At 38.8% G+C, this 13,830-nt stretch overlaps 1 protein-coding gene across 6 annotated transcripts in view; it reads right to left on the reverse strand.

Moving 5' to 3' along the window:
- The window catches only part of CNTNAP4 (contactin associated protein family member 4), a 278,641-nt gene that overhangs the window by 98,630 nt on the left and 166,181 nt on the right, over positions 1-13,830 (reverse strand). For 3 of the 6 annotated variants that reach the window (XM_047790390.1, XM_047790395.1, XM_047790391.1), the window contains exons 5-9: positions 13,521-13,724; positions 12,768-12,952; positions 11,900-12,043; positions 8,261-8,522; positions 810-959 (exon numbers count right to left, since the gene is read on the reverse strand). In XM_047790390.1, the coding sequence (XP_047646346.1) occupies positions 810-959; positions 8,261-8,522; positions 11,900-12,043; positions 12,768-12,952; positions 13,521-13,724 (945 nt within the window). The remainder of the gene's footprint in view (positions 1-809; positions 960-8,260; positions 8,523-11,899; positions 12,044-12,767; positions 12,953-13,520; positions 13,725-13,830) is intronic. The other 3 variants (XM_047790392.1, XM_047790394.1, XM_047790393.1) reach the window with 2 other exon arrangements.

Raw genomic sequence — 13,830 nt, forward strand, 5'->3', positions numbered from 1 at the left:
TGAAGAGTGGTCTTTCCAACAAATTAAAAAGTTATTCTAGGCAGAAGTCATGATTACAATTCAAAATAACAAGAAACACCTCAAGTCCTAAGTAAAAATAAGACTAATAACAGTTTTACAATTTTGCCTTTCTCATTAATGTCGAATACTGCTTTATTTTAAATTTCCAATGCTAAAGATTCATTTCCATTTCCAAGTTTTCTTTTGGAAGGTTTTAGTTCAATCGAACATCACTGGATAAGTAAATACTTCATTTGTTTTTGTTCTTTAAGAGAGATGGCCTGGTATTGATGGTTGATGCCCTAATTTTATCAAATGTATCAGTGCATTACTACTCAGCAATGAGAAGAGGCTTCTGTGGCTAATTAAGTCAGATTATCTGTGCATTGGTACAATATTGACCTTCTGCATTGAGCAGTAGGAAAACAATAAGGATGCTCTAGAAAGCTGAGAGGCATGATCAGAAAAACACAGCAAGGAAATAAGCCTGCGAAAATCTGAAAAAGATGTACATGTAAGGACCATTCACATTAGAAAAACATAACAAAATCTGAAAGTAAGAACTGAAGAGGATGGTCTACTGGCAATCAATATCATTATAGAAATCATTAACCTATGTCAGTCCACCTCAAATAAATGCATTTCAGGTCACAATTTATGATCCTGATCCACTCAAATTCCCATGTTGAAAGAAAGTGAGACATCATTCCATAGTACTGACATTGGTTAAAACACGATGACGTCAAGACACAGGGAAAGTAACTGCAAATACAGTTCAGTTGCCCATATGGAGGGACTGCTTCTCTTACCTCCAAAATAATAGCTGCCACCTGAATAAATGTGCTCAGGCCCCATGGAAGGAGCAGCAGAAGCCACCTGGCCATCTACTGTCACACTCAGGTAATTCCTTTTGGCAAATAAGGAGACAGAATGCCATTGTCCATCATTTAATCCAACACCTGGGGGAGATACAATCATTCAAAGAGAGAACAGTGAGCCGTGTCGGCAGGTGGTTAGAAGCAGCAATGTACCCATCACTCAGTCAAGTGCAGCACTCCCAACCATTAACGAAAGAAACTAAGAAGGACGAGAAGGACAGGCGGTTGTGGGAAATGAGCAACCTCCGTGTGGAAATGGTGTGTTATTATCTTCCTTCTTTGGGCCTCAGTAGAGAGGACAAAACTCTTAATTCTCAACATTGGACAATCCTGAATGGTTAAAATCTTTCAATTATTCGGCATGGACTAATTTTCAGCTTCCATCCTGTAACTGACCTTTTAAAAGGAGGGGTTTTGGAAGAGGACAGATACTTCCCAAAATCCTAGGTTATACCCAATAAAAGGAGTTATCTGCTCTTTTGCACTTTGGAGTGGTCATTTTTTTATAATCTGAGATGAGGTTCTGTAGCAAAGTATAGCAAGTCAATCATGAAAAAATAGTTGAAGACATTGTAATGAATGCTAAAAGTGTAGTGGTATAATGCAAAGTTAAAAAATAAGGCCGTGTGTAAAACCTTGTTTACACAGCTGATCATCACAATTTGCAGATTGTGCAATTTGCATATTCAGCCACTTGCCGGAATTTATTTGTAGCCTTCAAATCAATACTCAGGGCACTTTGTGGTCACGCACAGAAATGCACAGAGAAAAATGTGAGTTGACAAACATGCATGCTTCCAGCTGAGGTCAAGCAAGGCAAATCTTGTTTCAGCTCGCAGACGTAAACCTGTCTTCACATTCTTGTACTTTCTGTTGATGATTTTGCTACTTACAAGACCCCCTACACAGTGATGAGGCGCTGTCCAGTGTTCTGAGGTGCAAGAAGGCTGTGATTTGCCTTATGGAGAAAATACATGTGATAGATGAGCTTCATTCAGGCATGAGTTACAGTGTTGTTGGCCAGGAGTTCAATGTTTGTGAATCAACAATAACTACTAAATAAGGTGTCTTCCATCACAATCACACAGACAAGGTGGTGTTGACTGGCTGGCAAAAAAATGTTGCAGCTAGAGTCTCGCAGGAACAATAGTTCAGTATTTGCTAATTCCATGTTTGCAGCAACTTCACAGAACATAACTATTGCAATTAATGAGAATTGACTCTCTTTACACAGTTCTAATTATATTCCTAATTGTATTTAAATAAGAGAAAGGACTGAAAGGAAATATCCCTACATACAGAGAGTAATTTTCACTTAAAGGAAAATTGTGTTTTTTTAAAATCATTTTTCTGTATTTTCAGAGTTTATATATATATATATATATATATGTATATATATGTAAGTTGCTAAAATCAAAAATAAAAATTTTCTTCCTGTCTATTAAAAAAATCTCTGGCTCCTCCTGAGGCAGTCCCAGTGTCATGGATCCACGAGCCTTTCCCTCTTAGAATGAAGCCTACAGGGGTTCTGTTTTGAATACTCAGCAGACAGGTAGAATCTAAGTTGCTCTGTTGTACATAAACCAGTAATGTTTACATCCAACAAATATTCAACTCTATGATTCTGATTCTGCAGATCAAATTACTAAAAAAAATGTACGTACTCTATTAAATCTAGAGGTCATGAGTTTCTTCCCTGATATTATATGCAATCTCTTTACTTCCCCAGCTATTTTTGACCATAAGCTTTCACACAGAAAACGCAGGGAGGCTCCCTTAGATGATGAAGCTGTTTGGCCTGGACTCATTTGGTAGAACGCCAATCCCCTCCTGGCACCAACACTTATTTGGACATTATATTCATGAAGCAAAAATGATTTCCAAAGACCCAACTCTGATTTGGTTGGGAAAAGATAATGAGAAAGACCTAAAAACTGACAAATGAAGAATGTAGGCTAGATACTTTTAGACACATTTTCTAAGAGTGGACTCTGAAATAGATGCCTGACGGCTGAATAGAGTTACATAATCCCTGACGGTATGAGATTGGACTAAAATAAATCATATGCCCCAAATTCGTCATCCTGTGCTTCCTTTAAGGAGATACATTTAGGGTGAAAATCCTTGCACTAAGCTTTGCGTCGCTTGGCTGAACACTTCCCACCCTCCCCAGTCCAAACATCTCCTCCTCAAAGTTCGGGGGTGCCTGTATGTACACAGAGGGCTCTACCTCTGTCGTCTCATCTGAGGCTTCCCCTGGGTGGGAAAGGGCTTCTCCAACTACCTGTGGTGATGGACATTTTCTTTTCTGATCTTCTGCAGCTTGGTACTTTAATAAAATTCAGTAAAAATGAATTACTAAAATCGTAAAGAAAGAAGTGTACAAGCCATCGACTATATGCTGAGATGAGATGCTGCTGCCATACCTTCTTGCTAGAGGAGTTTCTAAGCGCTTTTGCACTCATCTGGGTTTAATGAGTATGTCCCTGAAACAGCGTATTCCAGGGGGCACCTTCTGAGTAACAGTGCCCCAGGTGGCTGCTAAGTGGCTGCAGCAGGATCAAGTCAAAGGCTCGGGGACATCGTCTGTCTATACAGAAGCCAGTGTAGACTAAGAACACAAGTCTGCTAGGACAGCCTCCCTCCTCTGTCATCTGACGTAGGTAAATGCACCCATCTGCCCAGCTAGCAGCTTACTGCACTGTGTTTGCGGAGGAACCTTCAGTAAGCTGTTCTAGAGCCTCATTTTTAATAGACATCACTTGCTTACAATGAGGAGCCTTTTATTACCCGTCAATGGGATTTATTACTCAAATAATGAAAGACCTGTTTAATTCATTTCACCTCACCCTACCTACTAAAAAGGATACTCTGAAATTTGGATTCTATTTTTCTTTTAAGTCTGTATCTTCTTCCCCTTTAATGTCTCATGAAAAGGGAGCCCCTTTCAAAGCCACATCACAGTGAAAGAGGGGCAGGAGACAGAGGAATTGCAGAATTTGTATTTTTTCTGATTCAGGGTTTTAGGTAACGAAATGCTAATTCCCGTACACTGCTCCCACCGTTCACAACTTTTGAATCCAGGGGAAGGGACGTGTTGTTGGTACAATCATCAAATAATAGCCGTTTCGTGACTATTATTCAGGCTTTATATGCGTTGTGTCATTTAATCCCTGACCTTTCTATTGCTATTCTCATTTTAAACATGGAGAAAATAAAGCTCGAGGATAAACAAGTCACCCAAAGAGGGATGCAGGTGGTGAGCTGATTCCAAAACCCCCACTCTACTCTGTCTGCAGGGCTCGTGGTTCCCTAATTGTTTTGCTCATGTGTTAACGTGAAGAAAGAGCAAAGAGGCCCCTACCAGCTGGGAACGGGCCTGGTGCTCGCAGGGAGGCCTTGGTGGTATGGACGCTGGCAGGCACCCAGAGTGAGGCCTCAGTGTTCTCCCCAAGAGCATAAACAAGCTCACAGAACATCCATGTCGCACAAGGTCACTCTTTCACTACAACGAAATGGGACTAAAACAATGACAAAAAAAAAAAAAAACCCAAACTATATATAATCTGGCCTAAGCCCAGTCAAAAGCAAGACTGCTCTGCAAATCACAAAAAAAAAAAAAAAAACAAAAACACCAAATCCTCTTCTGGATGACATGAATGACAACTGATTTTTTTAAATCAATTACAGATTTAGCCTTATTTCATTCCTCCATCCTTCCAGATAAGATTTACAAAAACAAACAAACAAAAACCTTAATCATGCAATCACCCGTACCTCCTGGCAGCATTTAATCCAGAGCAACTTTCCATTTTCATGAAATTTCCCTCCCAAATCAGCTAACATTCACTCAAAATCCTATGACAAGTCATCCTTGACACCTTTGCAATGAGCCTCTTCTACTCCCCTGGGTGAGTGTTCTCCTTGTTGCAATAAGCAACAAACCCAGTCTGTTTGACTGCAGGTGTGATCACTGCGGTCTTTGGGTGGAAACCATGGACTACTCCAGCTGGGAGGAAAGACGAGTAAATGGAAGAGTTTGCAATTGCAGGTTGTAGGAGACTGTGGGATTGTTTTTTTTCCATGAGACTGTGGGATTGTTTACAACAACCTTCTCCCTCTCTTCCTCTTTTCCTGTCTCTACCCCTCTTTCTCCTTTTATGTCTCTTTTTCTCTCTCTCTCAGGCACAAAACACAGACACACAAAACACAGGTGTATGTAATCCTGAGGTAGGAGTCCAAAATTGCTGCAGAAATATTGTGACAGCCCGGTTGCCACCCTTCTCTCCTGAGTCTACCCTAGGCATCCATGGAGAAGGCTGTATAAAGGGGAACAAAAGCCTGCTGTATATGGGAGGTTCTTTGCAAAGGAGCAAAAGGCAATTACACTAAGGCCATTACTCAAGGAGCAGCGAACGGGTTTTGCCTGTTCCAAATAATTTGTAGTGCCCTGAAACCGTGCTGGACACTCCTATATTCACTGAATAGCCACTAACCAGAATTAAAGATCCAAAAAGAGGAAACTAATGGAGGTCATCGCTGCCCATCACTTTAGGGGAAAGTGGGAACTGCAGGTGGGGTTCTAGGTGAAATGTAGGGATATTCCGACAGTGAAAAAGGGGGAATTTTCAAAAGTGGCTTCTCCTGGGTGAGGCAAATCAAGAGAGCAATCCCAGTGCCAAGGCCCCCGAGAGTCACAAATGCCTAGTAATTGAAATGGGCAGAAGCATCTCATAGGCTGCAAGCCTGCCTCTGCCACGCCCTGCCCCTGGGGGCACAAAGCTTGTTTTCAGGCCTGATTTTCACCTTATGGCCAGAGCAACAGCCGACATGTTAAACTCAGAACAGACATCTCAAATGTGACAGCAAAGAATTTGTTTTAAATAGGAAAATATCCCTGTATTGTTCATTAGGTTCTAGATACCATCCGACTGATTTCTGCTTTGTCATCTAGAAAGGTGACAAAGACGGAAAACATTGTGTACTGTGAGGGATTTTTATAGTTCTGCTAATATGTTTTATGGTTTAGACTAATATAATATCTTTAATATTTCAAAAATGACGTAGGTTGACATAATATTTTTGAACCATTCCGAATGACAATTTGCAAAACTCTACACCACCTTAAAAATTTAGCCTGATAATTCAAACATCTGCAATATTCTGTTCTTCCTCAACACAATTGAAACATAAAAACATTGAGTTCTGAAAACATGTAAGGAGTTCCCGTTGTGGTGCAGTAGTTAACAGATCCGACTAGGAACCATGAGGTTGCGGGTTCGGTCCCTGCCCTTGCTCAGTGGGTTAACGATCCGGCGTTGCCGTGAGCTGTGGTGTAGGTTGCAGACGTGGCTCGGATCCCGCATTGCTGTGGCTCTGGCATAGGCTGGTGGCTACAGCTCCGATTGGACCCCTAGCCTGGGAACCTCCATATGCCGCGGGAGCGGCCCAAGAAATAGCAAAAAGACAAAAAAAAAAAAATGAAAACATGTAAGATTAATAATTTATACCTCTAGTAGCAAAGAAAAATTGAGCCATCCTATACACAAGGGAATGATTGAGTGTAATGTGATACTAGTCCATCAATAGTCATCAATTCTCTTCTGAGTCATTATGATACATTCTGAACAACTGATTTAATGATCCAACATGGTACCTGTGAAAGTCTTCTTCATAGGAGAGAAACAAATGGACCACCCACCCATTTAAAAGAGCCTGCTCTCAACCACTAAATGTACTTGCCTCACTGAAACTAGCAAAAGATAGTACTCTAAGAGAAAGTGAAAAAATGGGAATGGGGGACTTGGTGAGTATTGGCTGACTTGTGTTATCTGAAGGGTAACACTTTTGCTATGTTGACTCATATTCTGTCCAGGATCTTCATTATTAGCTATGGATGCAATCGCACGAAGTCATGCGATGTCATAACAGATTATATTCTCTATGGATTGCAACATGAACTTGGAGATTTTTAACATCATTCAGGAGCGTCTAGGCAGATTTACGTCTCGCAATTTATTAAATCTACAGGCCTGTAAAGTGTTTAGAAATGAACTGGCTTCATGGGGCTCACTACAACAACGTTTCGCTGAAGCAGCTTCTTTAAGATGTTGAAAATTAGGCTATGAATACAATTACCTCAGAGGGAGTCAAATACATCACAGTAAACTACATATGAATGGCAAGCTTACATTTTTAGGCCCTCGTTTTAGGGAGCCTACCAATGATTAATATGACACTGATTAATTTGTTTCCTATTGTCAAGCCTGCAATCTACCCCATTTTGAGTATGACATTAAAAAGTCATAGCACGGTACCTCTCAAAAATTATAATTGCTATTGAGGTTTCAGGTCCCAGATTTAAACTGCAGTGATATATGAACAGCAAGCACCAAGACTAGGCATGTTCCTTTGTAGACTTGTTTTTCTTATATTTAGTTTCTGACTGTATTTTAACGTTTTTTTCATCTCCTCATCAGATAATTTTGGTCATAGTTAATATAGATGAGCAGTGCAATGGCATCTTTAAATTGTTTTTAAAGATCATTTATTAAATCGATGCAGCAATTTACCCCAATGTGACCTCTACTTGCTTGGCTTGGGTATTATTCCATATGTATGAAAATGTGACGGAGATGCTTTGTCAAGAACTATATAATTTTAATGAAGAGACAAAAATATCCCTCACCCAAAGCACTGACCTAAATTAGACATTAATTTTCCAGATACTCATATGGTTTCCTTAATTATATTACTTCCAATCATTAAAATAGTACCGTATTGCCTAGAAAGGCAGAGAATTCTACTTGGATCCCAAATGCGGTACTTTACACAAATCTTTTCATCCTTCTTAAATATATGCAAATCTATACAAACTACATCAGCAAGTAAAGTTAATGTGACTAAATGTTTAGGTCTTACATTCACACTAATATAGAGATACAGATATAAATCCCAGAAAGACCCCTCTCCATCTCTCCAACAACAGATAAGACTAATCACAGTTACATAAAAACTCATCTTCCACTGAAGACACCCAGAGAACTTGGGGCTCATTTCAAAGTCCTTCACAGTTTTCCCAAAACACACTTTCTCAGGATATGCTGATGTATCTGGACTGGGTGAGAGGGTCACGGAAGGAAATTTCCATTCCCCTACCACTATCATTTTGGTTAATAAGAACTGCTGGTGTTGAAGCCACATTTTAAAAGAAAATTGAAATTGAGTTCCTCTAAGGAAGAGATCATCTTATTAACTCGAGTATTCATTTATTAAACAAATATTAATTTGGGGGTTGTGCATAAAATATCATGGAGAAGGGACAGAGAGATAATGAAATCTTTCAAACCCATATGCCTTGCCTGCAGGAATACACTTATTACCTGCTGTGATGTCACTGGGTAATTTTCCTGGACGGTAGAGATTCAGCTTAAGTTTTCCATCATTAAGAAAGAGGAGGAGACCCCCTGAAACCAGTTGAAGCTCACTGAATAGCAGAAGCCCTGCCTTATTCCACGTTCGAAATTGAAAAGTGGCAGAAACCTCATCTTCCCTGGAAGCTCCTGGCAGAGCTAAGTAACTCCTGGGGCTCAGAAAAGTCACAGGCACAGACTGTGGTTGTGAACAAGAAAATGATACATTTCCCTGAGAATAAAGAAAAAGAGAAAGCTTTAAGAATGACACTCATACCACATTAACAACAGAATCTGAAATACAAAGGCTGTTTATCAGTTTTTAATTATCCCTGCTTTAAAATAACAATAAACGTTGCTATCAACACAGATATTCAAATCCTTGCCATATATCTTATTGGTTCTTCAAATCCAGTGATACATGGTCAGAAACCCAATCTTTCCCTGGGTTTTCTGAGTGAAATTATCTTCTCCCCATCTCTCAAGTTTCACAAAAGCATTTAATTCGATGTAACTGAAATTGATAAAAATTTATTTGCAACAATGCTTTATGTTTTGCTAGGTTTTCCTTTCCCATTTATTTCACCCTAGGTTTCCTTTCTCATTTAGAGGCTTTGGCCTCTAACCCACCCCATAATGCAACTAATATTAATGAGCTACAGGTTTCCTTCCATATTTTTTCATAATTTTCTGTTTCCATTGATAATATAGATGTAGATAGATATTATAAATAGTATACTCTATACATCAATACTATACGTATAATACTATAGAGAGAGGGATATATATCACACTAGGCATGATTTGTTTTATAAAAACAAGAGCCATGTTTTATGCTAGTTACTGTATCATGATTTTGTCACTAACAAATGCCTTATGGAAACCCCTTTGAATTATCTGACATAAGACTAATTCCTACTTTTATGGATTGCATAATATCCTACTATGTTCCAATTTTTAGTCAATTATTTTCTTGTTCATATGCATTCACTTTGTTTCCAGGTTTTGCCTCTCTCAACAATGCTGGAAAAAATAATTCTGCATGCTTTTTTATATGCTGGCATTTTCAGTTCTGCAGGGGAGGGTTCTAAATACAGAACTACTGTATCTACCTGTTGTAATAAATACTTCCAGCTTCTTCTCCCCCCTTCCAAAGAAGTTAGAATACTCCACATTTCCAACAGTAGTATACAAAGTGATGCTTTTCCCCACATCACTGACAGCAATAAGTATTAGATATATTTTAAATTTGTGTACGTTTAATGACCAAATGCCAAAGTGATATAGCATTCTTATTTATCTTGCACTTACTTGACTAATAGTGAATCTAGGCATTTTTCATGAGTTTGTTGCTCTTTTGTTGCTTCTTCAGAAGGCTCTGTTTATGCCCTCTGCCTGTTTTACATTTCTCATTTTTTAGATTTAACATTGTACACTACAATGGACAATGTACTACTTACACTCTTTTTTTGAACCATTTTTGTCTTTTTCTTATCACTATGCCCTTGTCATCTGTTTTACATCTATTATTTCTCATCTGATAGTTTTTAAATAGACTTCAAGATACATTTGAATGGTATGAATTTTCATTAAATATTGTACATGAAAAATTATTTTGCTATTAAATACATATTTAAGGATTTAAAGAAAGCTAAGGTTTGAACTTAACCTTTATTATTGAGAAATAATTAGCATGTTCCTTAACAGGCTTCAGAAATAAAGATAAATGTTTTCATTTTTCCCGAAAAAAATCTTTAACAAATTTTCTAAATATACATTTGAAAAGTCAAAGAAATCACTTTATTTAGAAGAATGCCCACTGGAATTAAACCACTGGTCTTGGCTAAACAAAAACATGTGGCTATATTGTGATTTTGTTAAAAGCGAATTAGCTTTCACTTCAGACAAATACTTTGTCCCAACGAACGAAAGGAACAAAAGCTGAAGAGTGAACTGCACTGACCCATAATGTAAAGGCAATTATAAGACTTAACAAACCTGGTAAAAATGGAAACATTTACCAGCTGCATTTGGACAGCTGTCTGCCACCCTGCAAGCAGCAAATTCTCTTGGCAATGAAGAGTGGGTGTTAGCTTCATGAGCAGTTTCTGGAAACTCATTTTGCAATATAATACTCACATCTATCTCTCTGTAATATTTTTATGTTCTTTTTCAACCCTTTTCCTTTTATTCAAAATAATAACTATTTAAGAATCTTGCTGGGAGTTTCCATCGTGGCTCAGTGGCTAACAAATCCGACTAGGAACCATAAGGTTGCGGGTTCGATCCCTGGCCTTGCTCAGTGGGTTAAGGATCCAGCGTTGCCGTGAGTTGTGGTGTGGTTGCAGACGTGGCTCGGATTCTGCGTTGCTGTGGCTCTGGCATTGGCTGGTGGCTACAGCTCCGATTAGACCCCTAGCCTGGGAACTTCCACATGCCACGGGAGCAGCCTAGAAATGGCAAAAAAGACTCCCCCCTCTACCAAAAAAAGAAAATCTTGCTGGATGGTGTATTCATATAAATACTATCAATTCCCACAGCGAATTAGGAATAAAACATTTTATAAGCAAGAAATATCCCCATGATGTGCTTTGGGTTTTGCTATGAGCTTCAATGTATACATCTTAAATTTTGAACAATTAAAGAAATGTATTCAAATGGATAGCTGTGTCTGCCTTTATATCATCAAACTGGTTAAGCTGTAAACTCTGTGTCCCAGAATTTCCTTTCGTGTCTGTTTCTGGTTAGAAGATAGCCAAAAAGGGAGCTTGCATGATATTAGAGTCTGAAGTGAAAGGCTGGCCATCTCCCCCTAAGGCTTTCTGTGTATAATAAGGCACAGCGAAGGATGATCACAGAAAGGCCGGCTTATTCCAGCCTTCCCCAGCCTTTTTTCAGTCTGCTCTACCTCTTCTTCCAGACAGCTGGTCTCCACTTTCCAGTGCCTCTGACAATTGCAAAGGTCCAGGTCCTAAAATAGAGCTCCTGTTCCTAAACTCATAGTGTAATTTCCTTCATAAGCTTGCTTCCCTGACTGAACCCTGACCCATACAATTGTATTTAAATTCTGCCATATTGCCATAGAATTAGAACATAATGCAACCTGACCAGCACGGCTCTTGGGATGGACTGCCAGATGCAATCTTCTAAGAGTCTATTAGTTTCTTTTATTGGTTATGAATGACCATGGCAAAATACAAATTTTTCAAACGCTTCTCCAACATACACGAATGTTATCTGATTCTAGAAACTCAGTATGCCTCTTTAGAGAGTTTATCAGGGGGTAGCTTATGAAGGAAATGACAGAGCAAAAGAAATTAGTCTCTCGGGAGTAAAAATATCACAACAAAATAAATTAACAGCTGTATCAGAAAACAAACACCTGCTTTACTTCATATAAAAATAAAATAATCAGGCCCTGTGAATTTTACATTTTATATACAGAATTAATCCCTACATGCATATTGCCAAACAGAGAATTTTTTTTTAAGAACAAGAATAAATTCTAAAATATCCTATCAAGTAGGAATGCAAACTGGAGCAATTTTGTGTGTGTGTGTGGAAAAGCCATGTCGTTTTCCTCATTCATTCACAGGAAGACTTTCTTACCATAATGATGATCTGTGGGTTTTGCTGCTTGGCCAAATCAATAATATCCACTCCATTATAGTAGAGATTTTCTAAACACCCATGAAAATTTTTATGGGGAAAAGACACTGATTTTCCAGGTGCTGGAATCCCTCCAAAGCTGATCTTAGAAAGAAACATGGCATCAATAATACTGTTTAGTGATTTTCTGAAAATCTGCTTAAATAATTACAATTAGCAACTATAGCTCTAATCACCATAGATAGAGCAATTTTTAAAATAAATTTATATGCATTCGGCTTTCACTTACACTAAACCTTGATGATTCTGACAAGTTGCTAATCACACCTGAATTTGGTATTTCTTGGGAGCTGAAGAAAAATACATCTTTACCTCCATCTTTACATCTTTAACAATGTAACTGACTGTACTGACATTTTAGTTCATGTACATTTCTGGCAGGCATTGATATTTTATGCATCTGACTTGATTATTAATTAGTTAATTAATCTATCTATGGCTACGTCCTCTCCATAAATCTGCAGGAGTGCCCTACACCCCACCCTCCTAAACTCATGCGACACTCCATATTTACCAGTAATGAGCTCTCTTTATGGAGATGTCCTATATGTGACAATTTGTGACACCACATTGCAGGTGAAAAAAGAAGACATTTCTCTACCATCATAAATTCACATATTGGGAGAAAAATGAAGCCTTGGGAGTCTAGGCACAAAATCTGCTACCGCGAGTTAGGTCACCTACAAGAACACGTCTTTAGGACTTTGATGGACTCTGAAGGTGGGTTTTCTGCAGTCTCTTCTCTTTTGTGCGGCTACACCACATATACCTCACAAAACCGGAATTAATTAAAACGCAACCATCACACCTCATAATCAAGATGCAGGTAACTGAATTCTCCCTGGGCGTGGAAATGATGCCTGTGTTCATCCACTGTCAAGTTGACTTGTCTGCCCAAGCGCTGGATGAGCACGGAATGCCAGTGCTGGTCGTCCAGCAGGCTGCCCAGGGTGAGGCTGGTAGGGGCGTGAGAGGAGGCCAGCTTAGCATCACCTTAGAAGAGAAAAATAAAAGTACCATGATTCCCAGTTTAAGAAAAAAAAAAAAGGTTTTTTTTTTAAAGTTTCTTTTTGGGGGACCAGAGTCTCCCATAATGATTTCGATCTCTTTCCATGCACTCCATCCAAAACACGAGTCTGAACTGACCTCATTTGAACACCATATCCTCTCAACCTTGGTGTAATTTCTTCCACTGTTAATTCTTTTTATTAGCATGGCCCATCATCACACACTCATTTTCAATGTAAATTTTACCTTTGCTACAACCTCATGATTTTTACTGCCTCAATATTTTTCAATGACCCATCCCTTTTGCCATGATGTTTGAAAATAGCTAAGTGGTTCTAGCAGCACCATGTAAGAAACACTACATGAGGGTCTTGTATAATTTGCAAATTAGGGACCATTTTTCCTGAAAGGACAATATTGGCATAACCATGTAAACCCTTGGATGTGGAAGTAAGGCACCTTAATTGTTCAAAAGATAGGCTCTAAAAGCATAAAGTTGCTAAAGTGATATCTAAATGACCAGCTTTGCAAGCACTGCACACAACAGTTTTACCTGAATTAATGAGAAAATAGAGTTTTCCTCTTCTTAATTCCAGTGTGATGTGAGCTCCATTTAACCCTTCCCAGTGCAGCAGAACCCCATAACTCTGCGTGGTTTTAAATTTCAAAGAAATTATATCCTTTATTGGGCTCAGGGATTTTTGGTCAAATCTGTAGAGAAGGGAACTTTTTCCATCAAGATCAACCACCTCTGATCCTAGAGACAAAGACGGTAATAGTCAGTCGAAAGATACATATGCTTTCTCTTAAAGCATTTTAAATGTATATAAAGAGAGAGACCATGCGCAGTTCAGCTCCAAGTC

Source organism: Phacochoerus africanus, chromosome 8, assembly GCF_016906955.1.
Source record: "Phacochoerus africanus isolate WHEZ1 chromosome 8, ROS_Pafr_v1, whole genome shotgun sequence".
Lineage (NCBI taxonomy): Eukaryota > Metazoa > Chordata > Mammalia > Artiodactyla > Suidae > Phacochoerus > Phacochoerus africanus.